The sequence below is a fragment of the Mesoplodon bidens genome (assembly GCF_964165515.1).
Source record: "Mesoplodon bidens genome assembly, chromosome: 3".
NCBI classification, from domain to species: Eukaryota; Metazoa; Chordata; class Mammalia; order Artiodactyla; family Ziphiidae; genus Mesoplodon; species Mesoplodon bidens.
The window spans coordinates 178,492,325-178,517,218 of NC_138178.1; the positions used below are offsets into that span (position 1 = coordinate 178,492,325).

General features: G+C 69.1%; 1 protein-coding gene across 1 annotated transcript; it reads right to left on the reverse strand.

Annotated features, from left to right (window-relative positions):
- Positions 1 to 303: 303 nt before the first annotated feature.
- Positions 304 to 23,825, reverse strand: JAG2 (jagged canonical Notch ligand 2). The gene is given in 27 exon segments (XM_081230356.1): positions 304 to 1,680; positions 1,952 to 2,108; positions 3,512 to 3,643; positions 4,217 to 4,465; positions 4,826 to 4,941; positions 5,035 to 5,148; positions 5,490 to 5,575; positions 5,657 to 5,684; positions 6,140 to 6,256; positions 6,389 to 6,502; positions 6,596 to 6,709; positions 6,980 to 7,093; positions 7,178 to 7,330; positions 7,494 to 7,644; positions 8,464 to 8,634; positions 8,721 to 8,767; positions 8,846 to 8,878; positions 8,881 to 8,958; positions 9,075 to 9,188; positions 9,365 to 9,478; positions 9,627 to 9,746; positions 9,855 to 9,985; positions 13,320 to 13,380; positions 13,523 to 13,774; positions 15,607 to 15,664; positions 23,225 to 23,569; positions 23,742 to 23,825. Coding segments are annotated over 27 exon segments (3,699 nt in total). The 5' UTR covers positions 23,808 to 23,825; the 3' UTR covers positions 304 to 1,216.
- Positions 23,826 to 24,894: the final 1,069 nt, after the last annotated feature.

The following is a 24,894-nucleotide window of genomic DNA, read 5'->3' on the forward strand; positions in this document are numbered from 1 at the left end:
AATTCCCCGAAACCTTGAGAGCTCTTCATTGCTAAGCGACTTGACACAATTTACAAAGCTCCGCTCACCTGTTTTCAGTTTGGAGCGGATGCAGAGTGCCTCCCCCGCCTCATTTCCAGGAAAGCTCGTGTCAACCACACGGATGCGAACGTGTTCCCCACCCACAGGGGCCCTGGGGCAGCAGGACACGCCCACTGCTCACACACAGCCCACCCCTGCGCCCCCGCGCCTGGCTCTGTGCCGTGGAGGCCCCCCTCCTGCCCCGACTCCCAAGTAACAAAGGAACAGCACCCAAAGAACACGTGAGGACAAAACATTTAAGTTATTAAATCAAATATACAGAGTGATTCATTTAATATGTACATATTTACAAAAATGCACTTTCACGAGGAGGGGTGGCCGGGGCCGGCAGGTGGGCAGCGGCCTGGTGCCCACGGCAGACGATGACAGTTGCGAGGGGAGAGTCTGTGTGAAGGCACTTGTCACAAGCTTCAGTACTGCCACCGTCCCGGGGAGAACAGAGCAGTCAGGAAGGGCACTTCTGAAAGCACAGTTGAGAGATCTCTGGGGCGAGTGCTCGGGGCAGCAGTGAGCGAGGACGGCAGGCTGGAGCGGACGGACTGGCGAGCTGGCGAGGGTCTGCCTGCCCACGGGCCTCAGGCCACGCCGACCGCCACGGGCCCCACCAAGGACCTCAAGCCCCACTGCAACCGCAGGTGCCACCAACAGCCACGGGCCACGCCGAACATCACAGGTCCCACTGAGGGCCACGGGTCCCGCTGTCAGCCTCGGGTGGTCCCACCGACAGCCACGGGTCCCACTGGCTCTTTGGCCTGGAGCCACTGAGAACCCCAAGTGAGGAATAAAGGAAGATTCTGTAAACAGTGCGCCACCTCTGGGAACAAACGCTCAACGATTTGGTGAGAACACAGACATCCTTGCTTTTTCCTGCCACACAGCGAGTGCGACACACAGAAACGTTACAAAAATAGCAACTATCCGAGAATACTCCGTTGTTTTCCGCCTGACAGTTACCCAATAATTTATACAAGCTTAAAGAAACATAGAAAATAAACATCTGTTTTTCGTTTTTGGTGGTTTCTTTTTTACACAAAATAAAGAAACAATGCACACGGCCTCGGCCTCCTGTGGTCTGGAGGGCGGCGTGGCACCCGGCGAGGGGCCCTGGGTCCCGGCCCAGCTGGCGGCTGCAGCCCTACTCCCGGACGGCACGGCACGTGGCGCCGAGGCTCCCGACGGCGCGGTTGTCCACCTTAGGGCCCGAGGCCCAGCGGGCCGGCCTCCCCGGCGAGTGGCCGGGGTCTTTGGTGAACTTGCGCGAGAGGAACTTCTCGGCCTCCGGGGAGTCGTCCTCGCCGCAGCCGGGCTCCTCGTCCTCGTCCTCCCTGCTGCCCGCCGGCCCGGGCAGCGCCTCGCCCACCCTGCGTGGGGCTGGCGTGAAGTTCTTGCAGGGGAACAGCACGTCCTTGGGGCCGCCTGGCCGCTCGATGGGGTTGCGGATGGGGTTGAGCGGGGCCCACTGGTTGTTGGCGCCGTCCTCCTGCGGCAGCCGGCTCCTCTCCCGCTCTTTCCTGCGCTTACGGGTCCACCACACGCAGACAGCCACGCACGCCAGACACAGCACGCTGAACACGCCGCACAGCACGGACACCAGCAGACCTGGGGCGGGGGCGCCGTGAGGGGACCATCGGGCGAGGGTTCTCTGGCTCCCGGTGGTGGGGAGGGTCCCAGGATCGGGGCTGGGGAGGGGGTGTGTGGGGGGCTGGGGGCCCTTCGCTGGCAGATGCAGAGCAGTTGCAGCGTTCTGTGGATTGGACGGCCCCCCGGCAGGGCCGGGAGAATGCGCAGCCCCTCCCCTCCAAGCCCCGCGTGCCTGAAAGATTCCCACCGCCCAGGGGGGCAAGGAGCGGCCCCCCTCCCTCCTGCTCACCTGTGGAGGAGCTGCCCACGACGACCGTCTCCACCTTGACCTCGGTGACAGCCAGCAGCAGCGAGCTGTTCCCCCGTCGGGTGATGGCCGCCACGATGGCGTGAGCTGCACTCTGGATCAGGCTGCTGTCCGGCAGGTCACGTGCTGGGCTGAAGGACTGAGGCAGAGGACGGAGCTGAGGGGCAGCCCGCCCGCGTCCGGGGGCCTGTGACCCCCAACCCCAGTGGGACCGCGTGCCTGGCCCCATGTGCTGCCCCAGCGCACACGGAGGTTCCCGTCCAGGCCGGCGGCTCTCGGTCGGCGGCAAGGAGGGATGCGGGTGGCTGTGGTCCCATGAGCAGGGCCGTCCTGGAGCAGAGTGAGGGGCTTGGGAACCTGCGGCCCCAAGGCTTCCTGGAGGGAGGCTCATCGAAGCGGGGGTCCTTAGGAGGGGTGCCCCACGCTGGGCAGTTCATGGGGAGGTAGATGAGGCCTGGTCTGCACTTTCCTGGTCTGGACCCCCTGCACCTGGGGCTAGGACGGCTGTCCCTGTGGATAGGCTCCCAGCCCTAGCCAGCCACGCCTGGAGTCCAGAGGGTGCCACACACCCAACACCGGCCCCCGATGCCAGGGCTCCCCCAAGCCCTGCCGGCACCGTGCGGCCCTGCCGCCCCGACACCGGCCCCCAGCCAGCACCCCGAGAAGCTGCTCTGCCCGTCCCCTCGTCTCTCCCTGAACACGCCCAGCCATAGCCTCCCCCAGCCCCGTGGGGCCCATTTACATCGGGTACCCACCTGGGCCCCAGAGCAGGGCCCCAAGGACACCCACTCAGCCGAGGGCCCAGGCAGGTGGCCAAGGCGGCCTGAGACCACGGGCACCCCTGCTGCCACAGACACCAGAGAACACAGCACAGGTGAAGCAGGGGGCCGGGTGCAGGAAACTGAGGCTTCCACCCACAATCCCGCCCACCCCGTCCAGTCGGGCAGGCCCTGGCCTTAGCGCCGCACCCAGGCCACAACCGACCCCCGTGGTCTCGAGTCAGGATCCCACACGAGGGCTCCCCATCCCGAGGCCCCGGGCTTTGGAGCTACCTCACTCCCCCACCCTCCCTTCAAGGAATCCTCCGGCTACACCCCGTCGCTGTCCACCCTGGTCCCTGACTACTCTCCTTCCTTCTCCGGGTGCTGCCTCTGTACCCCAACTCCTGCTGTCACCCAGGGCCTCCCACAGCTCTGGGCGCCCCTGCCCAGAGTCCCAGCTGTACGCGCTGGTCCCGCGGAGCTGCACGTGCGCCCTGCCTGGCCCCTCCTCCCCCCCTCGCCGGGCTGACAGTGCCTCTCCTGCAGGCCCGCCCCGGTTCCGCCGGCCTCCAGCAAGGGCACGGGGAGTTGCCACAGCCCTACGCCGCGTAACTGTGCCGGAGCGGACTCCTGGGTCTGTGGTCACCCCGTGTCCCCAAGTACCTGGGAGCCAGCCTGGCCTGGGCCCTCTGCCCCAGTCCCCACCAGGCGCACGTGCAGAGGGGGGCCCTGGAGAGGGGGGCGCTGAACAAGGGTGCCCAGCCCACCCGCCAGTACCCACCATAGCCACCTCCACCGCGCTGGCCTCCGAGGACGGCCGGTCACAGAGCAGCACGAGCAGGCGGTCCCGGGCCACCGCCCTCGTGGCTGGTAGAGCGCGGATCCCTGAGCAGATGGCGCCCACGGTGGTACCCTGAGCAAAGACGGGCTGCACGTTAGCACGGCCCGGGGACCGAGGACCTGAGGGTGTTCACCCCCAGCTGGCACCTCAGGCAGGTGGTGGGACGAGCCTTACAGCCTGTCTGCGGGAGCAGGGCAGGGGTGTGGGGGGAGGGGGGTACCGGCTCCCACAGCCGTCCTGTGCCCCCTCACCCACGACACAGACCACCGCCATGGTCAGGGCTGGGCGGGGCCTCACCCGGCGCTCAGGCCAAGAAGACGTTAAGGACAGGGATGCGGCCAGCGTGAGAAGTGCCCACGGAGCTGTGGGCTGCCCCAGCCTCCCTGGAAGGCCACCTACAGCCCAGGTCCCTGGGACAACTGGAGGAACAGGCACCTCGGCCCAGGCTGGCCACTCCTGGCCACTCCCCTGGGACCAACACTTCACCTCATCTGACGCAACTCGGCCAGGCTCCCCAGCCTCCCTGACCCCACAGGCGCCAGGCAGCCAGCAGAGGTCTCGGGCCATCTCGGTGGCCACTTGAGGAAGGATGCGGCACCGGGGCTCTGCAGACCTTCGCGGTGCCCAGTGGACGGCGCCACTCACCTGGGGCACCTGGTCACGGTTGAAGTGCAGGGTGAGGCGGGCGCAGTTGTTGTCCAGGTGGCCGGAGCGCGGCCGGCAAGGGGTGCTGGGCAGCAAGGGCTCCTCCGTGCCACACTCCCCCCAGGCCATGCAGGGCGGCTGCAGGCACTGCCCTGGGGCCTTCTCCTGGCACCGCTGCCCAGGTGGGCACTGGGTGCTCAGGGCGTCAGGACGGCCAGCCAGCAGGCAGGGCTTCCAGCCGCACCACACCTGGGCACACGCAGATGGGACCCGCAAACACACCAGCACCACGTGGGGAAAAAGACACGGTCGGGTCAGCAAGTCCCAGGGCAGGGTCCCACCCTACCCCACCCCCAGCGCTCCCAGGTTGAATGGCACCAGAAGGACCCCCATCAGAGCAGGGCAGGGCAGAGCAGGCCCAGGTCTTCCAGAGCCTGGCTCACCCGTCCCCCTCCCCCAGCACTCTCACAGGATGAGCAACAGGGTCACGGAAGAATGACGGGGACCCCAGGGCACTGGACACCCAGCAGGGCAGTGCGGGGAGGCAAGGCAGGGAGGGAGGGCCAGGCAGGGCTGGCTGGAGGGGCTCTGGGGCAGGAGCCCCTATACCTTGCTGCAATCCCGGCGGCCGTCCAGGCAGCGGCAGCTGTTACAGTCCTCTGCCCAGGAGCTCCCGTGGGGGAAGGGCACTCCCTGGGACCAGCAGGACCTCCCGAACACAAGCACTGCAGGGAGGAGAGGTGGGGGCAGCCGTGACGGCCAGGCCTCGCCCTGACCCACCCAGGCATGGCCCTCGCCCACGACGTCCCCCCACCTACCCTCCTGGCACCGCGGGCCAGACCGGCCAGGAGGGCAACTGCAGCGGTAGCCGTTGATCTCATCCACACACGTGGCCCCGTAGGCGCAGGGTGAGGACTGGCACTCGTCAATGTCTGCAGGGAAAGCAGGCGGGCTCAGCGGGCAGCATGGGAGGCCCTGGCAAGTGGGAGGAGCAGCCCCCAGCCAGCTTGGGCCTCGGGTTGCCCTGGGGGGCCCTCTGAGCTGGGCCTGGCGCCGTCACTGTCACCAGCCCAATAAGCACCACCCCCATCTGCCTCTGGGACGGGCGGGGTGGGGGGCCTCTGGGTACAAACACCTCAACCTAAACTAGGGTCTACCCCTTGCCGGGTGGCGGGAGACAGACAGAGGAAACTGCAGCTCAGAGTAAGGTGGGAGCAGCTCCCACGGCTGGGGTCCCATGGCACTGCCCGCCCGGTGCCCCCTGGCCCCTCACTGATGCGGCAGTCAGGGCCTGCAAAGCCCGGCGCACACTCGCAGCGGAACCAGTTGACGCCGTCCACGCAGACACCGCCGTTGTAGCTGCAGGGGAGAGGACAGGTGTCAGGGGGCCCAGGACAGGCCGAGCTCCCCGGCCAGCCCGCTTCAGGGGCTGCCACTCACCAAGGCAGAGGATTGCAGTCGTTGGTATCTGTGTTTGCGGAAAAAAGAGGACAGTGGGCATGGCATCCACCCGCCTGGCACCCATCCGTGCCGAGCCTGGGGCACCCCAGGCACGCAGGGCGGGAGGATGCCGAGCTCCCCAGCCAACCCACCGTGACCAGGATGGAGGCTGGGCGGCCAGGGCCACGCTGGGAGGAGAGCCCATCCTGGAGGGGACTGGTGTAGGAGGGTGGGGTGCACGAGCAGGACGCCCAGGCCACAGGGCGAGTGGTTGGTGGGAGACGGACAGAGGGCAGAACACAGGGGAGGGGGCTGGGCTGCGGAGCTCAGGGGGTGTTGGAGGTGGCACGGCAGATCTTGGGGCTCAACTGGACTCTGGTGGCCAAGTGCAAGGGGCAGGTCTGTGAGGCAGATTCGAGAGGAAGCAGGACCCGGAAGCTGGGGGAGAGAGAAGCGGGTCCCACCCCACGCCCACGGGCTCACTGTGTGTGCAGGTGCGGCCCTCCCAGCCGTCCCGGCAGATGCAGGAGAAGGAGTCCCCGCTGCCCACACAGGTGCCCCCATTCACGCAGGGGTTGGGCAAGCAGCTGCTGTTCTTGGCTGCAAGGGCGGAGGAGGAGAGAGGTGGGGGTGGGCTTTCATCTGGGCTGGGCAGACCGGGGTCTCCACCCGACGCCTCCAGCCCAGACAGCAAGGGGCAGGTGTGGCCGGCGTGTCCTCGGGGCTCCTCACCGACAGTGCAAGTGCTGCCCTTCCAGCCTGGGGGGCAGGCGCAGCGGAAGGTATCGCCACTGTCGTAGCATGTGCCACCGTTGCTGCAGGTGTAGGCGTCACACTGGAACTCACCTGCGGGCACACGGCCGCTCAGGGGGCGCCCGGAGCAGTGGGCGGCATCCCGGCGGGCGGCCCCCGGCGCAGCAGGGGCTCGCGGGCACTCACGCGAGTGGCACGTCTTGCCCTTCCAACCGTCGTCACACACGCAGTAGAAATCGTTGACCAGGTCGTAGCAGCGGCCGCGGCTGTGGCAGGGATCGGGAAGGCAGTCGTTGGGATCTGGGGGCGAGGACGCCGGTCAGCGGGGGTCCCGGCGCTCAGGGAGGGCTGCCCGGGGGAGGCGGCACCGGAGCTGGGCCAGGGAGAGACGGGGCCGGGGAGGGAGAGCGTGTGCCCCCCCGCCACACACACACCCACACACCCCCCCCCACCCCGCTCCCGGTCACCAGCTCGCCACGTGGAGCCGGTGACCGCCTGGGGCCGCTGGGGCTGAGGTGCCTGGTGACAGGCCACGCGGGGCCCGAGGAAGGCGCAGCACGGCCCACTCACTGGTGTCGCAGAGCTCGCCCTCCCAGCCGCTGGGGCAGAAGCAGCGGAAGGCGTCCACCTCGTCGATGCACGTGCCCCCGTTGCGGCACGGCTGGCCGAGGCAGTCGTCGATGTCTGCAGGAAGCGGGCGTGAGCCAGGTCCCCAGGCCTCCGGCCCCCTCCCGGCCCCCGCCCAGCCCCCAGTCCACAGCCACTCACTCTCGTGGCAGTAGGTGCCTGTGAAGCCGCTGTCACAGACACAGGAAAAGTTGCCCCCGGGCTGGCTGACGCAGTGTCCGTGGGGGCCACACACACCGGAGGGAGCCACGCGGGCCACCCTGGTCCCCGCCTCGAACCCGCAGCCATCAACCACTGCCACAGAGATGGGAGGGGTCAGCCCCACCCCTGCAGACCCCACCCACCTCTCACCTCACCCACCCCATCCCCTCAGGCCCCACCCACACTGCACCCACCTCTGCAGGCCCCACCCACTCACCCTACCCTACCCCTCAGGCCCTGCCCACACTGCACCCACCTCTGCAGGCCCCCCCAGGGCACGGCTCCCGGGGCTCAGAGCAGTTCTTGCCACCCACGTCTTCGGGGCACGCACAGTAGTAGTCGCCCTCCAGGTTATAGCAGCGGGCCCCGTTCTGGCAGGGGCTTGGCTGGCAGAAGTCAGTGTCCACCTGGGGGGCGGGGGGCATCCATGAGAGTCCAGGCCCTACTGTTGGTGCTGGACAATGAGCCAGGCCTCACTTGTATCCATACAAGGAATCCCCAAGATCCAGGCCCCATCTGGACTAGACACCCAGGCCTCCGCAGCCAGAGCCTGGAGGACCGCCCAACCCAGACTGTCCAGGCCCCTCAGCTGGACGGAAACACCTGCGGGGGCCAGGCCCCCCCCACCACCCTCGCCTCCAGGGCAGCCCTCTTCCGCTGCATCCGGCCTCCGCCCCTCCTACTAGCAGGAAGGCCAGCTACTGGCCCCCCTCCCCAGCCACCAGGGCCGCCCTGAGCCCCGTCCATGGGTCCTTCCCAGAAGCAGCACCGCCAGGCTCCACGGCGCTAGACAGGACCTCTATCCTGGGCCCCAGGAAGCTTGCTGGCCGGGAGACCCGCCCCCTTGCACCCCTGCAGCCCCACTACTCTCCCCTGCAACGTCCAGGGCAGGTCAGAGGGCGGTGGGTGCGCGAGCCTTTCCTCAGACCCGCGTGTGGCACCCCCACCCCACCCCGTCAAAACCGCCTGCCCTCCGGCCACAGTGGGAATCAGACAGACAAGGTTTGGGGCAGCCGGCTGACCTGCCAGGGCTCCCGGCTCACCCGGCCAGGAGGGGCTCGTCATGAGAAGCAGTGACCCTGCGAGCCTCCTCTGCCCCTGCCCAGCCAGGCAGCCCGACTCTCTGTAGGGCCGACGCCCACTGTGGCCCCTCCTGGCCGCTCGGACGGGCCACCCGGGGCAGCGGCTGGAGGAGGGGGGTGGCAGGCAGCACCCGCAGGCCTCACCTCGCAGAGAGGCCCCGAGAAGCCCTGGGGGCAGTGGCAGCGGAAACCGTCGACCAGGTCCTCGCAGAGGCCGACGTGGCAGGGGCTGCTGGCACATTCGTCCAGCTGGCGCTCACAGTGCCGGCCCCCGAAGCCCCGCGGGCACACGCACTGGTAGCCGCTCACCAGGTCCTGGGGGGAGTGGGGGGGTGAACCTCCCGCAGGCGGCGCCCCCCGACGCCCCCCGACACGCGCGCACGGCACGGGCCGGCCCTCACCTTGCAGGTGCCGCCGTGCTGGCACTGGCCCCCACAGCCGTTGACGTCTGCGGGCGGAGGCGCGGGTCACAGCTGGGTCCCCCCTGCCCCAGCCCTGCCCGCCTGCGCCCCCCACCCGTACGGACGGATGTGGCAGTTGACGCCCACCCAGCCGGGACGCAGGCACAGTAATAGCCGCCCGCCAGGTGTTTGCAAGAAAAAGCGTTAAGGCACGGCTTCCCTTCACACTCACTGGCGTCTGTGAACGAGACAAGGGCAGTGATGGGGCCCGGGCCCCACCTGCCCCGGCACCCGCAGCAGCAGCGCACGCCCACTGCACAGCCCATGCACACACGTGCCCCGCAGGCCCCTTACCCAGCTGGCAGGTGGCCCCCCCCCACGGCTCGGGACAGATGCACTCGAAGCCGTCCACCAGGTCCACGCAGGTGCCCCCTGCCGCACACGGGTTGGAGGTGCACTCGTCAATGTCTGCAGAGGGTCAGAGGGAGAGGTGTGGGGCGGGAAGGAGGGACACGGGCCTGGCTCTTCCTGTCACCCCTCCCCTGACCACTGCCGCCCATGTGGACGCGGCCACTCCACCCCCACCCTCCAGACCCCTCAGATGCCAGGCTGAGTGCCCCAGACGCACTGGAGTGGGCACTCACCGAGCGCACAGGTGGGCCCGCTCCAGCCGGATGGGCAGTGGCACTCGAAGCCTGAGGGCGCCTCGTGGCAAGAGCCCCCGTTGGCACACGGGTTCGAGGTGCAGGCGTGCTCGGCTGTGTCGAGAACCACAGGAAGTGGGTGTGGCGGCCCAGGCCCCCTCCTTCCTCCCCAAGCCCCCGAGGCCCCGAGGTGGGAGCGGGGGGTGCCTGCCACACAAAAGGCCAGAAAGGTGGGCCCAGCCGGCTCCCAGCCCCGACGTACCCCGCTCGCAGTTCTTGCCCGAGTAGCCGTCAGGGCACGCACAGCGGTACTGGTCGGGCTCCGCGTTGATGCACGTGCCCCCGTTGGTACAGGGGTGGTGGCTGCCGCAGTAGTTCAGGTCTGGGGGCAGGGGTGGGCGCTCAGGGAGCAGACCGAGCCCCTCGCTCCCTACCTCCCCAAGGCGCCGACCTGGGGCCTCGCCACCCGCCCCTCGCCCACCAGGCGCACCTTTGTTGCAGAGCAGGCCGCCCCAGTTGGTCTCGCAGCTGCACTGCCAGGGCTCCACACAGCTGCCGTGCACGCAGCCTGGGTACGGGACGCACTCGTCACAGAATCTCCCCTGCCAGCCATAGCTGCACCTGGGGAAAGCCGAGGGCCGTGAGGCCATGTGTGAAACAGCAGACCCCGGGAGCTCTGGCCGCTCCCAGGGTGGCCTGGGGACACGGGCACAGAGTCACATGGGCTGCCCAGGGCCGGCAGCCTGCCTTTGAACTGGAGCAGGCCCCGGGCCAGGCGGGGGTTGTGGTCCCGCCGGCCAGCCCGCACTGTCACGGGCACTCCCGGCCGCTGGCCTCGCACGGTTGGCCGCAGCTGTCCAGTCACTCCTCCCGGAGCTATTTTGGGACTCACCCCAAGCAGGGCCCCGAGAGCAAGCGCCAGGAAAGGAAGGCGCTGCCGGGACCCCAGGAATGAGAGGGCCAGGTGCTGCCAGGCCTGGGCAGGCCAGCGGGGCATCAGGAAAGGACTCCGGCTGGTAACCTTGGGCACAGCACGTGACCTCACCTGTGACTCAAGGGCAGTAACTTCTCTCTCCTCAAGGCCCAACCACGGGCGCATCTCACAGATGGGGACACTGAGGCCCACAGGCTGCCCCAACCCAGCCCTGAGAGAAGCCAGATTCAGGGCAGTTCTTGAGCTAGACGAGTCACCCGCTCCCTGGCAAACGGCCTCAAAAGGCCTCTTGGCTCCAAGGCCATGACCCCGAGGCCTGGCTCTGCCTGAGCTGTAGGCCAACGTCCTCTCTGGGAAGTCCTTCAGGAGGAGGGGCAGAAAGACACCCAGGCCGTCAGCGAGGGCCCGGAGCTCAGCCAGCCGGGGGCACTGCTCGTGGGGGAGAGACCAGCACCCTGTGCCGGACGCCCCAGGGCCCGGCGGGCTGCCCTTCAGGCCCTGGACGTGACCCCCAGGGGACCCTCCCTAGAGCTTCGTCCCGCAGGATGGAGTGACGTCCGTGCCATCACCCACCACGTGGATTTATTTTTGGAAAAGGAAAGCGCCACGGCCCTTCCCGGGCCGCCCCCGAGTCCCACGGCCCCCAGCAGGGACGCGGGCCAGCTCAGCCAGTGCAGGACAGGGAAACCAAGGCCGGTGAGAAGGGGCTCCTCCAGCCCCCCGTACCCGGGGCGGGGTGGGGGCGCGGTGTGTGTCCCCTGGGCCGCACGCCCCCACCCACCACCCTCCCTCCGGGGGACCCCTGCCAGGGAGCACGAGGGTACCTCGGGCGTGCTCTTGGCCCTGGGTGGGGCAGCCCTCTCCAGGCCCCCCCCACCCCAGCTTTCCTGGCCCCAGAAGCCCAGGGAGGAGACGGCAGGAAGGCACGGCCATCTCCGCAGCATCCGGTGGGGGTTTGTCGTGCGCTGAAACCTGAGCCCTGAGCCACGGGCAGCAGCTGGGCCTCACCCACAGGCCAGGGAGAGAGGCGGCTAGGGCTCACCTAGAGCCTCTGTCCCGAGAGGCCCGTGCCGCACCCCGCCCCCTCCACACCTTCCTGCACAGCCCACACTGCAGGGGAGGGCGGGCCTCTCCCACCCTCCTCCCATCGGCCACCCAGAGCCGTTAGCGCGGCCCAGCCCCATTGTGCTCAGGACCCAGGTGGGGACCTGTCTGCCCGGAGTCCTAGGGCTCATGCCCACCACACAGGTCACAGGGCAGGGCTTCAGGGGAGGGCCCTGCCCAGGGCAAAGAACAGTGCTGCACCCAGTCTCCCACCCAGGATCTGGTCCCTGGAGGTGCCTGTCCCTCAAGACATGAACCCACCCTGGGCCAGGCCCCCAGGTGACCTCTCACCGGCACTGTGCCCCCGACGCCCCTGGGAGATCCACTCAACTTGTCGTGGCCGGGTGGGTGCGGCCCTAGCCCCCTGTCTGTCCCTGGGCAGCCCGCCCGCCTCCCTGCCCTGGGACTGGTGGGTCTGCTCCACATGCCACTTCCCAGGCCAAAACCACCACAGGACGAGCAGAGGGTCACCCTCCCGGCCCGGCCCCCGGCTCCCAGACACTGCCCTCCTGTCCAAACTCAACGGGGGAGTTACTGAATTTCTCGCTTAGCGCCCTTATCTGAAAAACACACCTGGGAGCAATCCCGCCCTCCAGAAGGGGTCCTGGGACGAATGGGACCTGAGGCCGGGGCAGAGGCCTCACTCAGTGCGCTGCTCACCGCTCTGCCAACGTGCAGGCCCCTCCCAGGGGCTCGCCCCTGAGCGTCCACCTGGTCCCCCAGGCCCAGCTCCCGGGCCATCCTCACACAGCCCCGGCGCCCACCCTTGCTCACACACCCTAGAGAGCCCTGCTCTAAGCCCTCCCGGCTCCAAAGCCCGGCCCCGCCCCTCCAGCTGTCCCAACCCCCCTTCTCCGCTCACTACCTGGCAGAGCTACTCCTCCGTTCCCACAGCCGCCTGACCCTGCCCAAGCCAGCAACTCTACCTGCCCCCAAGTCAAGGTCTCCGATGGCCTCCACTGTCTGCATGAGGCTGCGGGGACCCCTCGCTCTCTGGTTCCCTCTGACCCCCGGCCAACCCTGTGTCACTGCCCGGTTCCCTCTGACTCGTGGCGGTGGCCTCTGCCAGCTCCGCATCGTACACTGTCCCCAGCAGGAGGCTGGGACCGGCTCCTGGACCTCTTCTCCTCTCCAGCTGCCCCTGGCGGCTGTCAGCACCGCCCGCGTGCCTCAGGGGCCCACCCGTGTCTCGGGCCACGCCTCTCCCCACAAACCCAGGGCAGGGTGGGCACCTCCACATCACCTACTGCTCTCAACCCTGCCTGCTGCGCCTGAGCCCACCCGTGTCCAGTGGCACAGGGTATAGAAGGCTTGGGGTCCTCCCCGACCCTCCCCCCACTCCAGGACGTCTGCAGGACCTGCCCACCCTTCCACCTCCCACTGGACCGTCACCATCACACGCCCCCCCCAGCCCGGCCCCTCCCACACAGCAGCTGCTCGGGTCCTTCCACGCCACCTCGCTCAGCTCCAAACCCTGCAGCAGCCCCCCTTCTTTTCTAGGTCCCCCCACGCTCACCACCCTCCCCCGTCCTCCACCAACGAGCACAAGCCGCTGTGCCCTCTGCACCTCCTGTGCTGCAGACACCTGCCCTCGGGTGGCTCTCTGCCTCCCGGCCTCGGCCCCTTGCGTAAGACCATCCCAACCAAGTTACGTGAAACGGCCCTGGCCGCCCCCCCTCCCCAGGCCCCCGCCCTCCGTCCTCGTGGGGCTGTCACTGTCGGGCACGCCCAGGCTCTGAGGCCGCGTGCGTCCCTGCGCCGATTATAAGCTGCGTGGGAGCAGGGCCCGTGTCCCCACTCACTGCAGCCCCGACACCCAGCTCCCCGGCACCGTGTACACAGCAGGCGCTCAGCCAAATCCTGCTGAGGGAGCAAGTGTACCTGGAGAGGCAAGAAGAGGCAGCGCCGGGCACTCACCTGCACTCCCCAGGCACGGAGCATCCCCCGTGGAGCAGGTTACATCCTTGTTTACACACAGCTGCAAAGACAGAGATCAGAGAGGCGCCGCTGCTGCCAGCCATGCACGGGACCCCACAGCCCTGAGGCAGGCACGGGCTGGGGGGGGGGCCTCCAGGTGGCACCCGCACAGCCCTCCGCGGGGCCCCGCGCAGCCCGCTCACCCTCCTTGCACTCCTTGCCCATCCAGCCGTCCATGCAGGCCTTGTTGCCGTACTGGTCGCAGGTGTAGTGGCCGAAGAAGTCGTTGCGGGGCCGGCAGAACTTGTTGCAGGTGGCACTGTAGTAGTTCTCGTCACAGCGCACACGGATCTTCAGCTCCAGGTGTGCCACGTGGCCGCTGAAATGCAGGCTCTTCCAGCGGTCCTCCGGGTTGATCATGCCCGCGTGCGACACCCGCTCGATCAGCAGTTCCTCTTGGAGGGGCGGCAGAGTCAGCCGGCGCAGCCGCCACATCCCCCTCAGAGGCGCACAGCCCGCCAAACCAGGCGGCCAGCGGCCTCAGGCCACAGAGCCGGGACAGCAGAGCCACCGCAGGAAGCACGGGGCTAGAGGGGCCTCCTGCTCTGCCAACGCAGGCGGGGTCGGCAGGGCTGGGCAGGGGCGTCCCCGCCTGTGCCCCGCAGCCCGCGGCCCTGCTCCCACCGGCACCCCCACCTGGCACCACGCCCACTCCTCGCTGCTGGACGTTGCTGGCCACCCTCCCGCCCCTGCCGGGACCCCCCCTCTCTGAGGGCCTTCCCGGCAGCAACCGCACCGTTCACTACCGCCCATCTGAAAACAAGCCTCTCTCGGCCCTAAGCACGCACGGATCCAGCAACCCGATGGCTGGGCATCCCTTCAAACCAAGCTGCCGCGTGGGTGGAAGCGCCCCGAGCTGGCAACCACAGGCACAGGGCTCATGGTACGTCTCCCTACACGTTCATACCAGTTTGGGGAAGTCTGCAATGAGGCTAAGGATCCTGCGCACTCCCCACCCCCGAGCTACAGGAAAGGCCAGGCCCCTCCCTGAAGCCTCTCTCCCTGGGCCAACCCATTGCTGCCCTCCTCCGGGGAACGCTCCTGCCCCGGGCGGCCTGTCCCCACGCCCGCCCAGCCCTGCTCACCGCCACTTCCAGCCCGGCCCCTCTGCGTCCCCACAGCATCGTCACCTGTGGGACCCAGGGGCTCGGTCTGCCTCGGCATCCAACCGCCCGCGTGACACTGCCCCCAAACGCAGCGTGTCCAGACTGTGCTCCGGCCCGTCCACTCGATGGCTTCTCGGCCCTGTGGCTGCTCAGGCCACCCCTACCCACTCTCACCATGTCCAACCCATCAGCAAGCCCCGTGCCTTGACCTTCAGAGCGACCGGAGCCCCTCACCCCGCAGGCTGCTCCCGGTCCCAGCACCCCCAACCGCCACCTGGGTTCACACAGCAGCCTCCTCACCCGTCTCCACGCTGGCCCTGCAACCCGCCCTCCATGCAGCAGCCTGCGCGACCCCGCTCCAGGAGAAAGCCAGCCCACGAAGCCTCCGTGACCTGTGTGACCTGACCCCGGCCGTGCTGACCTAATCGCTGCCTCCACCCCCGCCTCGAGGGCCCCGTGCTCTTCTCCAAATGTGTCGGGCTCACTCCTGCCTCAGGGCCTTGGCACTTACTGCTCCTGCCGCCCACGCAAACGCTCTTCCTCGTTTGTCCACGGAAAACCTCTCTGCCCTACCACCACAGGGCCCCGCAGACACCGTGCAAGGTCGGCCAGCTGCCAGGTGAGCCTGCGGGGGAGGGCCACCAAGCCCCACGTTCCAGGGCAGATGGGCAGAGAGGGGCTCAGAAAGCCAGAGAGCGCTCTCGGCAGCGAGCTACTCCGCTGTGCCACTGACCCGGCCTCAAAAGAACAGGTTTGGGTTTGGGCATCAGCAGGAGGCTACGGGAGCGCTGGGGAGGCCCAGGTGCGGGCCCTCAGCCCTCAGCGAGGACACATGCCCATCAGAACAACACAGAGGAAGCTGAGACTGGGGAGGAGGGCAGCGCGTGCGCAGCTCAGCAAATCACAAGTGTGGCAGAGCTTCCTGGCAGCCAGGGCAAAAAGGGAAATAGCACAAAGATCCTCAGGGTAGAGGCAGCTTTCCTGCCACGTGGGCCTTTGTCCCCAGCAGGCAAAGGACCAGGAACCTGGCTATGTGCATCTCCGTGAACGAGGGGGTCAGCCTCCCAGTGCCCTGAGGAAGGCCTTGCAGGCAGCGGTCCACCCAGCCGGGGCTAACTCACCATCCGGGGTGGTGTCATTGTCCCAGTCCCAGGCCTCCACGATGAGGGTGAAGGAGCGCTGCGGACACAGGGAGGGGCCCGTCAGGTACCTGAGGCCCCGCCCCAGCCCAACCCTCCCCCACCACCCCAACCCTCCCCCGCAACCGTGCCTCGGCCACACCCCCACTTTACCCCTCAGCTCTGAGGAGGGGTTTCCTTAGCAGACCCCGAGATGACCCCCTGGAGAAGGGAGACTGCCCCTCCAGGTCACGAAGGCTCAGGGGGCATGAGCTCGCGGCTCCCGCAGCTCCGTGGCCCACCGGCCAGCCTGAACGGCTTGGGTCAGGACGGACAGAAGGGAGAGTGACCCAGACGGAGCAGCGGGCAGAGGCGGGCACAGCTGGAGCAGCTGCAAACAGGGGTGCCGGGTGGCCCAGGACCAGAGGGGGCTGAGCGGGAGGCCCCTCGGCAGCTCACGGGGGCCCCACCCACCATGGGGAACAAGAGGTCCCACCCCCAGCCTGCCCGGGAGGGACGATGCCCCGTCACCAGGCCACAGGATGGCAGGGGCAGGCCTAAGCGCTGATGCCGCCCACGCCAGGACACAGTGAATGTCTGCCCCACTAGCCCGCCTCACCCGAGACCAGGAAAGCGGACCCCGCTGCACAGATAGGAAAACTGAGGCCCAGGGACTGCCCAAGGCAGCCTCAGCCTATGCTCTCTCCCCCTCCCTGCCCCCAAGACCGGCCGGCCGGCCCTCGGGCACCAGGCAAATGATGGGGTGAGTGATGGGCTGACACCACCGCCCCACCTGCCGTGAAGACAGCCGGTCGCTCCCGGGCACAAGCTCGCGCCTCGCCTCGCCCCTCCCTGCCCAGCCCTTCCCCGGCCGGGGGACCCCCCGTGGCTCCCCCCTCCACGCTGCTCGGCCCCCCCTCGGACCAGCCACTAAGGTGCCGACTACCACCCACCCAGCCTAGCCCCACCCGGGCTGGGGGCCCACAGGACAGGGCCACGTCTGGGGCACTGGGCTGGCCGGCTTCCTGCCCGAGGGCTACTGCCCTGGGGAGGCCAGACGCCTCCCCACCCTCGGCCCCCCCATCTCCCAGCCCCCGCAGCTGCCTGCCGGCACCCCACCCCCCTCAGCCCTGGCTCTGCTCTCCCCCACATCCCGGCCCCAGGCAGCTCCCCGCGGGCTGCCTGCCACATCCAATCACAGCCACAGCCCCTGGACACCCAAGCGTGGTCCTCCCTCGGGGACCTTCCTCTTGTCCCCCCACCCCGTGCCTCCAGCTGCCCTCCCACGACACAGCCTCAGGGCCCAGGACACACGTGCCCACCCTCAACTTTGCTCAGCTCACCTACACCGCTGCCCCTGCCCTGAGCCCAGCCCCCCAGCAGCGGCCTCCCAGACACCCTGGATGACCCGCAGGAGCTCATGCTCACAGCCGCCACCCTAGGACCCACACCCACCCAGGACGCACAAGCAGGAAGTGGGGAACCATCCTCCATCCTTCTAGAACCCCGCCCCCCGCCCCCATGGAGCTGTCCCCAGGCTCTCAGTCCCACCTCTGGAGTCTCCCTGAAACCCATCCCCTCACTCCTGCCACCGCCCTCTGCCAGGCCATCAGGATCCGTGCCCAGGCTGCCCATCTCCACCAAAAGGGCTCCTGGCAAACACTGGGGCCTCCACACCCCCGTCCACAGGAGCCCCAATGACCCCCAGGGCTCTGTCCACATGTCCCCCACTGCTCAGCCCTCTTGGGGCTCCCCGTGGCATGCGCCCTCCTCACAGGTACCCAGCACGCCCACCCTGCCCCTGGGCCTTTGCACACACAGCTCCATCCCTCTGCCTGGAATGCCCCCCTCAGGCCAGCCTTCCCCTGGCCATTCCCACTCCTGGTGACAGCCGGAGCGCCCAGCTCCTCCCTAGGCCGCACTCACTCGTCCATCCATCCGTCCACACATCCATCCATCCATCCATCCATTCGTCCGAATATGCACCAGGCACAGCTCTACCACCGGGGACCAGAACCTGTGCCCTGGCGGACGGGTGAGTCAGCAGGGTACGGAGCTGCTGTTCTAAAAGGGGGTCAGGGCAGGATGCGGAGAGGGTGCCTCTGGGCACCCTTGAGGCTGCAGAGTACGGGAAGAAGCATCCCAAGCAGGAGCCCCGCGGCAGGGCCTCGGGCTGGAAGAGCAGGGATGTGGGAACAGGGGTCTCAGAGGCAGACTGTGGGGCTGCCAGCCCCCGCGCCAGTCTTGGTGCTAACGCGTTGGAGCAAAGTGGGTGGCTGCCAGGTGGGTCTGAATGAGGCCAGAGACCAACGGGGCTCCAGCAGTCGTGCTGCCCACCTGGCAGAACGGGCTACGAAGGAGGACACGGGAAGCAGCAGGGAGCTGACGTGGGCTGCGCCCACGAGGGCGGGGCCACGGCTGCCAAGGCCCCCAGCAGGGCAGGTGCAGGAACGCCCCAGGCCGGGCTGCCCATCCCACGGGGCGCTCACCCCTCGGGGCAGCCGGGTCCACCTCCCCACACCTGGGCTTCGGGGGGCAGGGAGCGTCTCCTGGCTCCCAGGAAACCCCACGCCAGCCACTCAGGTAGGATTACCGCCACCTTCGCCAGAGCCCAGGGCTCCGGTTACCTGCTCCCGCGGGGACGTGCGGTGCCCGCCCACCAGCAAGGGCCCCACCGCCCGCCAGCTGGGTTCCCTACACCTGGACGGCAGGAAGTCATCCAGAGAGAACCTGAGCCAGTGGGTGGGGCGGCACCAGGGCTGGGCCTCCACCTCCTCTCCTCCTCCCGACTGGCCTCTAGGACTCAGTTTCCCTCCTGCAAATGGCAACCTTTCATTCCAGTGCTGCTGCCTTTGGGCCACAGGCCCGGCAGGGCTCTGTCAACCCCAGATCCCTACAGAACAGGGAAAAGGCAACAGACCTGGACAGGAGGCCTCGGAGGGCGCCTGTCATCCCAGGGACCGGGCTGGGGGTTGGGTGCCTGGGCAGGGTCGATGACAGCTAGGGGCCGGGGGCGGGTTCCCTACTAGGCAGGCAGAGCAACACCCCTGGCCAGGCACAGTTGGGCCACCAGCCTGCCCAACCTCGAGAGGCCCACCCAGCCGGCTGGCCTTAGTCCCTGAAGACCCAGCCACACCTCTTCCAGAAAGCCCGCCCTGACCTACCCGCACCAGAATCCCAGCCTGACCACGGCCCTCTTCCTGGCCCACCCCCAAGGCCAGGTCCAAACCCTTTGTCTGACCCCCCAGAAAGGATGATGAGGCAGCCGCCCAAAGACATGGAAATGGCACAGGGCAGACATGGGGCCGGATGTGCCACACCCCACGGCTCAGGACACCCCAGGCCAAGAAGGCCTAGCACAGACCCTGGACCCACGACCCTGGTCCACGGGCTCCACGCTGGTTCCTCTGCCACAGCACCCTGCATCAGCGCCCGGCCCCCTACAGAGCAGAGCTTGATGCCGGCGCCAGGAGCTCTGAGCACAGATACGTTTCCTGAAACCCGAGCTCTAGAAAGGCCCAAGCCTCTGCCTCCATTGTCACCCGACAGGGAGGGGAGGGGGCCGCCTCCCCTCAAGGCGCTGAGCCCCGGCGCCCCGGCAGGAGGAGCGGACCGCTGGCCTCCCCACAAGGGAAGCCAGACGCCCACACTCCGCACCAGGGACCAGACAGGGCCTTGCCTGGGCATGCCCCCCCACACCGCGGGCCAGCAGCCTACGGTCTCCCGACACCCCACCACACACACGTTGCGGGACTGCAAAGCCCACAGTCAGGTCGACTCTGCTCACACCAGGCTCATGGTAAGCCTAGAGGACGAGTACCCCCGTGCACCTGGGGTCTGGGGGGATGCGGACCCTGGCTCAGGCCTGAGGATTAGAGATGCCCGTCTCCACCAAGAAACGCCTCATCGGCCCAGCCTGCCCTCATCCAGACACCACCCCTGGGAGGATCCCTGAAAGCCACAACCCCTCCACGGAGCCCCCACCCAAACCCTCCAGCAAGCTCTTCCTTGCCACGCCACAGCCTTGCTCCCCAACCCACCTCTCAAGGCCCAGGGACAAAGCCCCAGCCCGTATCCAAGCGCTCCACTGGCCGGTGCAACCCTCCCAGTGTCTCCACTTTGCCCGAGAGCCCCACCCCGCTGCCCCAGCATCAAAGCCTTGACCAAGACCCCTGATGTACGAGGCAGGTGACTGGGCAGGGAGCAGGTGCAGCCTGCCGAGCCCCACCTGAGCAGGACCCCAAGGCCCCGGTGGGAAGCTATGGAGAGAAAGGCGGCAGAGGAGGCCCTGGGAGCAGTGTGGGGAAGGGGCCAGGGCCCACGTTAGCCCCCCACCCCAGTCCCCAGCTCCTCGGGGGTCGGGGGCACATGGAGGGTGGTACCACATGCCACCCAGGGCAGCTGAGGCGCTCCCAGGCGCAGACCTTGGCCTGGCCCACCTTGGGATAGGGGCTCGTGCCACTGACAAGCCCCCTTCGCAGTTGGACGTGGCGGGGCTGGGCCCTGTGTTCACATCCTGGCAGACCTCCCCCTCGGGTGTGCATGCCCCCAACTGGCCCAAGTCCCCCGCCCACCGCTGAGCACATCACAGACCCCACAAGGGACTCCGCCCTTCTGCTGGGCAGCCAGCGAGGAAAGGGTGAGACTAGGCCAGCCGGAAGGCCAGGCTGGGCACTGAGCCCTGCAGCCCCGTCCCCCGCTCACAAGACCACACGGTTGCACCACGCAGCCAGGTCCCAGGACCTGCTCTGGCCCATGACCTCAGGTTGGCTACACCATCAGAAACTGGATCAGGCCTAGGCCCACCTCGATTCTCCTCACGACTCCAGCTCGGCCTTCACGAGCGGCCACACCCCCTCTGTGCCACCATACGCAGCCACCCACTCGAACCCACAGGGCTCGCTCCAGGAGGGGGGCCCTCGACCTGTGGGCCAGGTCCTGGGGTCCCAGGTACCAGAACGTAAACCAAGTAAGCAGGTATGGCCTCTAACTAGGCAGCAGAGCCCCTCACTCAGGGCCCCCGACGCCACACTGCACCTCCATCGGCCAGCCCCACCCGGCCCCTCCAACACCCCCAACGGCCACCTACCACACCCAGAGGGAACTCACGCGTGTGCACGTGTGCACACACATGTGACCAAACGTGGCCTCTGCCCTGCTAGCTACAGGCCAGGCACTGGGGCCGACACGGCATCACCTACCTCCTGGGGGGACCCGCGGGACACACACGGACATCCATGGGGCGGGATGAGGAGAGAAGACGCAGGCCGCTCACCCAGGCTGACCCCACCTCCCTCACCTCCAAGAGCCTGGACACGCCCCTCTCCAGAAAGCTAAGCCTGACACCAACCAGAACCCACAGGCGGTAGACAGCGCAGGGACACGGGCCTGTGCAGCCAGGTCAGGGCGCCCCAACCAGGCCTGGGGCAGTGGCGGAGGGGAGCGTTCGGGACTGGCTGAGGGTCACTGGGGTAGGCGCAGAGCCCAGACCAGCTGCCGGTCCTCCCCCTCCAGGGCCCTGGGCCGGCTCCCCACACCCGGGCACCTGCAGCCACCTTCAAGGCCCTGCTCACACCCCTACTCCAGGGTCCTGGACGGGAGCCCTCCCACCTGAAGCCCCGAGGCAAGGCCCGGCCCCCTGCCTCGGTCCCCAGGGCACCAAACACGGTCCTCGCTTTCTCCGGTCAGGGTCAAGGGCCCCAGTGGGCACACTGGGTTTCAAACTCGCCCCAGCTCAACTCACCCCAGCTCACGGGATGGAGCTGGACTTGCAGCAGGCAGAGGCAGTGTGGCCCCAGGGCTGCCACCGGCCGAGCGGAAATACCAGTGCGCTGGCATCGCCGCGCCGGCTGCAGGCCTGGCAGCCAGACCACACTACTGGCAGGGAGAAAAGGACAAGAGCAGCCCCCCAAGCACACGGCTACCCCCCCAGCCTCACCCCCGACCAGAGGGTGGGCCACCTGCTCCCTCTGAGAGGATCCAGCTGGGGGCAGGAGGAAGGGGGGGAGCTGGCCCAGGACCTGGTGCCCAGGCTGCAGGCTCCTGCCCGGGGAGAGCAGGGCCTGCCCCGTCCCGTTCCACCCCTGGCTGGCCAGCGGGGCCGAGCGCCTGAGGGACACGCGTTGGCCCGCCACATTCCTCCAGGCCTCCCTGCCCCCACGGCCACTGCTGCCAACTCGAGCCGAAAACACATCCTCAGGTAGCGATTTCGAACCGTGCTGGCTCCGGCCCAAGCGCAGATGACAGGCTGCGGGCCCTGCTCAGACCTGCCTGCCGCGCCGCTGCGGGGGCGAGGGGGCTGGGCTCATCCCAGCGCCCGGGGCCTCCCAGGCCACCCCTGCCATTTCCACCCCAAGGACACATTCCCCGCCTGAGGCCCCTGGGTCAAGGGAGACCCCAGAGGACAGCCAGGTATGTGGGGGTAGGGCTGTGGCCCCAGGGGGCTGTAGCCAGGGGTCAGGAAGGGGGTCAATAGGATAGGTGAGGCCCCCGGCCCAGGCTGAGGAAAAGGTGCCAGCACACTGCTCAGAGCCGGGTAGGGGAGGAGGGTGTCGGGCCCAACTTCAACCAGTCCGGCCTCAACCCCCCATCTCTTCCAGGACTAAGACATCAAGTGGACATATTCCTGTTGGCTTCTGCTGGCTGGTCCAGCCAGAGGTCCTTAGTCAGAAGAACAGCCTCTCAGTCGGAGCCTGGCATCCTGCTACAGCCCGACCCAGCCCAGCTGTGGGGACCTGCTCCTGCACGCCGAGGCCCTGCTTTCCAGGGTCCTCTCTCATCCCTGCCCCCACCCACTTCCATGCATGCAGCACAAAGACCTGGGAGGGCCACACCAGGCAGCAGGAGGCCTTCACCTGCCTAGCCACAGCTCCCTGCAGCCCACGGGGATGGACCACATCCCTACCAGTTTTCTCGGGCCCAAGGCTCCTGCCTGACAGGCCAGCCCCAAGCCCCCTCCCAAAACAGAATAAAACCAAAAACCCAAAACTGTAAGATGTAAGGAGCCTGACAGAGAATCACTGCGCCAGGGCCCACTGAACCTTCCCCCCGGGTCTGAGCCAGGGGCAAAGGCTGCCACCAACACACGTGCCCGAAGTCCGCCCGGACCCAGGTCCCCCGGCGCCCGCCGGAGCTGCCACCCCCCACCCCCGCCCCCCAGGCATCCAGGAAACTGCAGGGCGGGCGCAGCCTGGCCGAGGGCCCGGGAGGCTCCGCCGGGGCCTGCCCCAGACCAGCCCCAGCACGCGCGGCGCACATGCCTCTGCGGCCTGCCCGGGCCCGAGGCGCCTGGCCGCGCCTCCCCACCCAGACAGACACGCGCAGAGCGACGCAGGCACACGTCGCGGGCCGCCGTGCACGCGGGCCGAGGCCACCCCGCCCCGCCGCGACCCCCGCGCGCCCACGTGGCCGGGCGCGGACCCGGCCCCACGGAGCAGGCGCCCGGGGTCCGCCCGCCGCGCGGCGCCCCCTGCCGGCCCCACCCGCCGGGTCCGGGAGCGCGCGGCTCGCACGCACGGCCGGGGCCGCAGGTGCCGGGAGGCCGAGGGGCCGAGGGGCGGCGGGCAGGGCGGGGCCGGGGGCCGGGCGCCGAGGGAGGGGAGGTGGGTGGGGGCGCACGTACCGGCCAGGCGAACTGGAAGGGGATGACGACGAGACCCGGGTCGTGGTCGCCTCCGGCCCGGGCCCGAGCCCGGGCCCCCGCGGCGCCCGCCGGCGGCAGGTAGAAGGAGTTGCCGCCCAGCACGGGCGTGGCGCCGTGGCCGTAGCTGCAGGGCCCCGTGGGCGTCACCTTGGCCTGGTACTCCTTGAGGCACACGCGCACGTACGTGTCGCACTCGTCGTGGCCGCAGCCCCCCGCGCGCGTCGTCCGGCCGTCGCCGTCACAGCAGGCGCCGTTCAGCAGCTCCCCGTTCACGTTCCGCAGCGCGCTCAGCTGCAGCTCGAAATAGCCCATGGGCCGCGCCGCCTAAAAATAAGGCAGAGGGAGAGCGCAGGGAAGCGCGGGCCGGGGTCGCGAGCCGGGGCGCCCCGCCCCCACCCGCCGCACAGCCTCGAGGGCTTCCGAACCGCGGCGCCCACAGGCGGTGCCGCCGGCCCCGAGGGACGGCCCGGTGCGCCCCGTCCGCGCCCCCGCTTACCTGCACGCAGAGCGCCAACAGCAGCAGCAGCTGCCGGGGCAGGCGCCCCCGGCCCCGCGCCCGCATCGCCTCCTCGACCCCGCCCGCCGACCCGCCGCCGCCGCCGCCCCTGCGCGCCCGGCCCCGGCCTCCCAGTGCCCGCCCGCCCACCCGCCCTCCGAGCGCCGGCGGCAGCGGCAGCGGCAGAGGAGGCGGCGGCGGGCGGGGTCGAGGCGGCGCCGCGCGGGCCCGGGTGGCGGGCGCGCTGGGGCTGCGGGCGCGCGGGGGCGGCGGCGCTCGGGCTCGCAGGCTGCCGCGCTCCGGCCCGACCCGGCTCCCTGGCGGCGGCGGCGGCGGCGGCGGCGGCGGCGGCGGCGGCGGCGGCGGCGGCGGCGGCGGCGGCGGCGGCGGCGGCGGCGGCGGCGGCGGCGGCGGCGGCGGGTCCCGGCCTCGGCTCTGCGCGCCCGCGCTCCCGGCGCCCGCAGCCAACAAGTTCGGGACAAGACTGACAGCTCGCTCGCCCATTCGTCACCCGCGTACCTGCATATGCATGAGGGGGCGGGGCCGCGCCGCGGGGTGGGGCTGGGGGGGGTTGCCGGGGGCGCCCAGGATTTAAAGGCGGCGGAGGACTCCTCCTGCCAGCGCCTGGACCCGGCGCACGTTTCCCGGCGCCCTCGGGCGGCGGGGCGGCAGCGGCAGATCTACTAAAGCCTCCGCCGAGCCGGGAGAGCGGTGCTGGGCGCCGCAAAGCGGCTTCCTCTCGCCCGAGCCCCGCCGGGTGTCAGGAGCCAGGGGGTGGGGCGCCCCCTGAGGTCACCGCCGTGGTCCCCTCCTATCGGTGCGCCTCCGCCGCGCTGCTCGCGGTCCCAAAGGAGATGCCGCCTCCTGCACAAATCAGGGCTCGGCCCCAGGCGGGGCGGGCGCGGCCTGGGACCCGAGCCTGCCCGGCCCTACTGCGCGCCCCCCTTCCCCCGTGAGTGCCCCCATCCGTGCCGCTCCTACCACCTCCACTCCGGCCGCAGGGGGGCGCTGCACCCCTCCCACGCCCCGGCGCTCCCCTCCGATGCCCCAGCCCTCTCCTCCTCACTGCCGGCGGGTCAGGAAGCCAGGGAACGAATGTTCTTCTGCGCAGACTGTGTGCCCAGTTCGGTGCTGGTGCGGGGCTCGCCAGGCC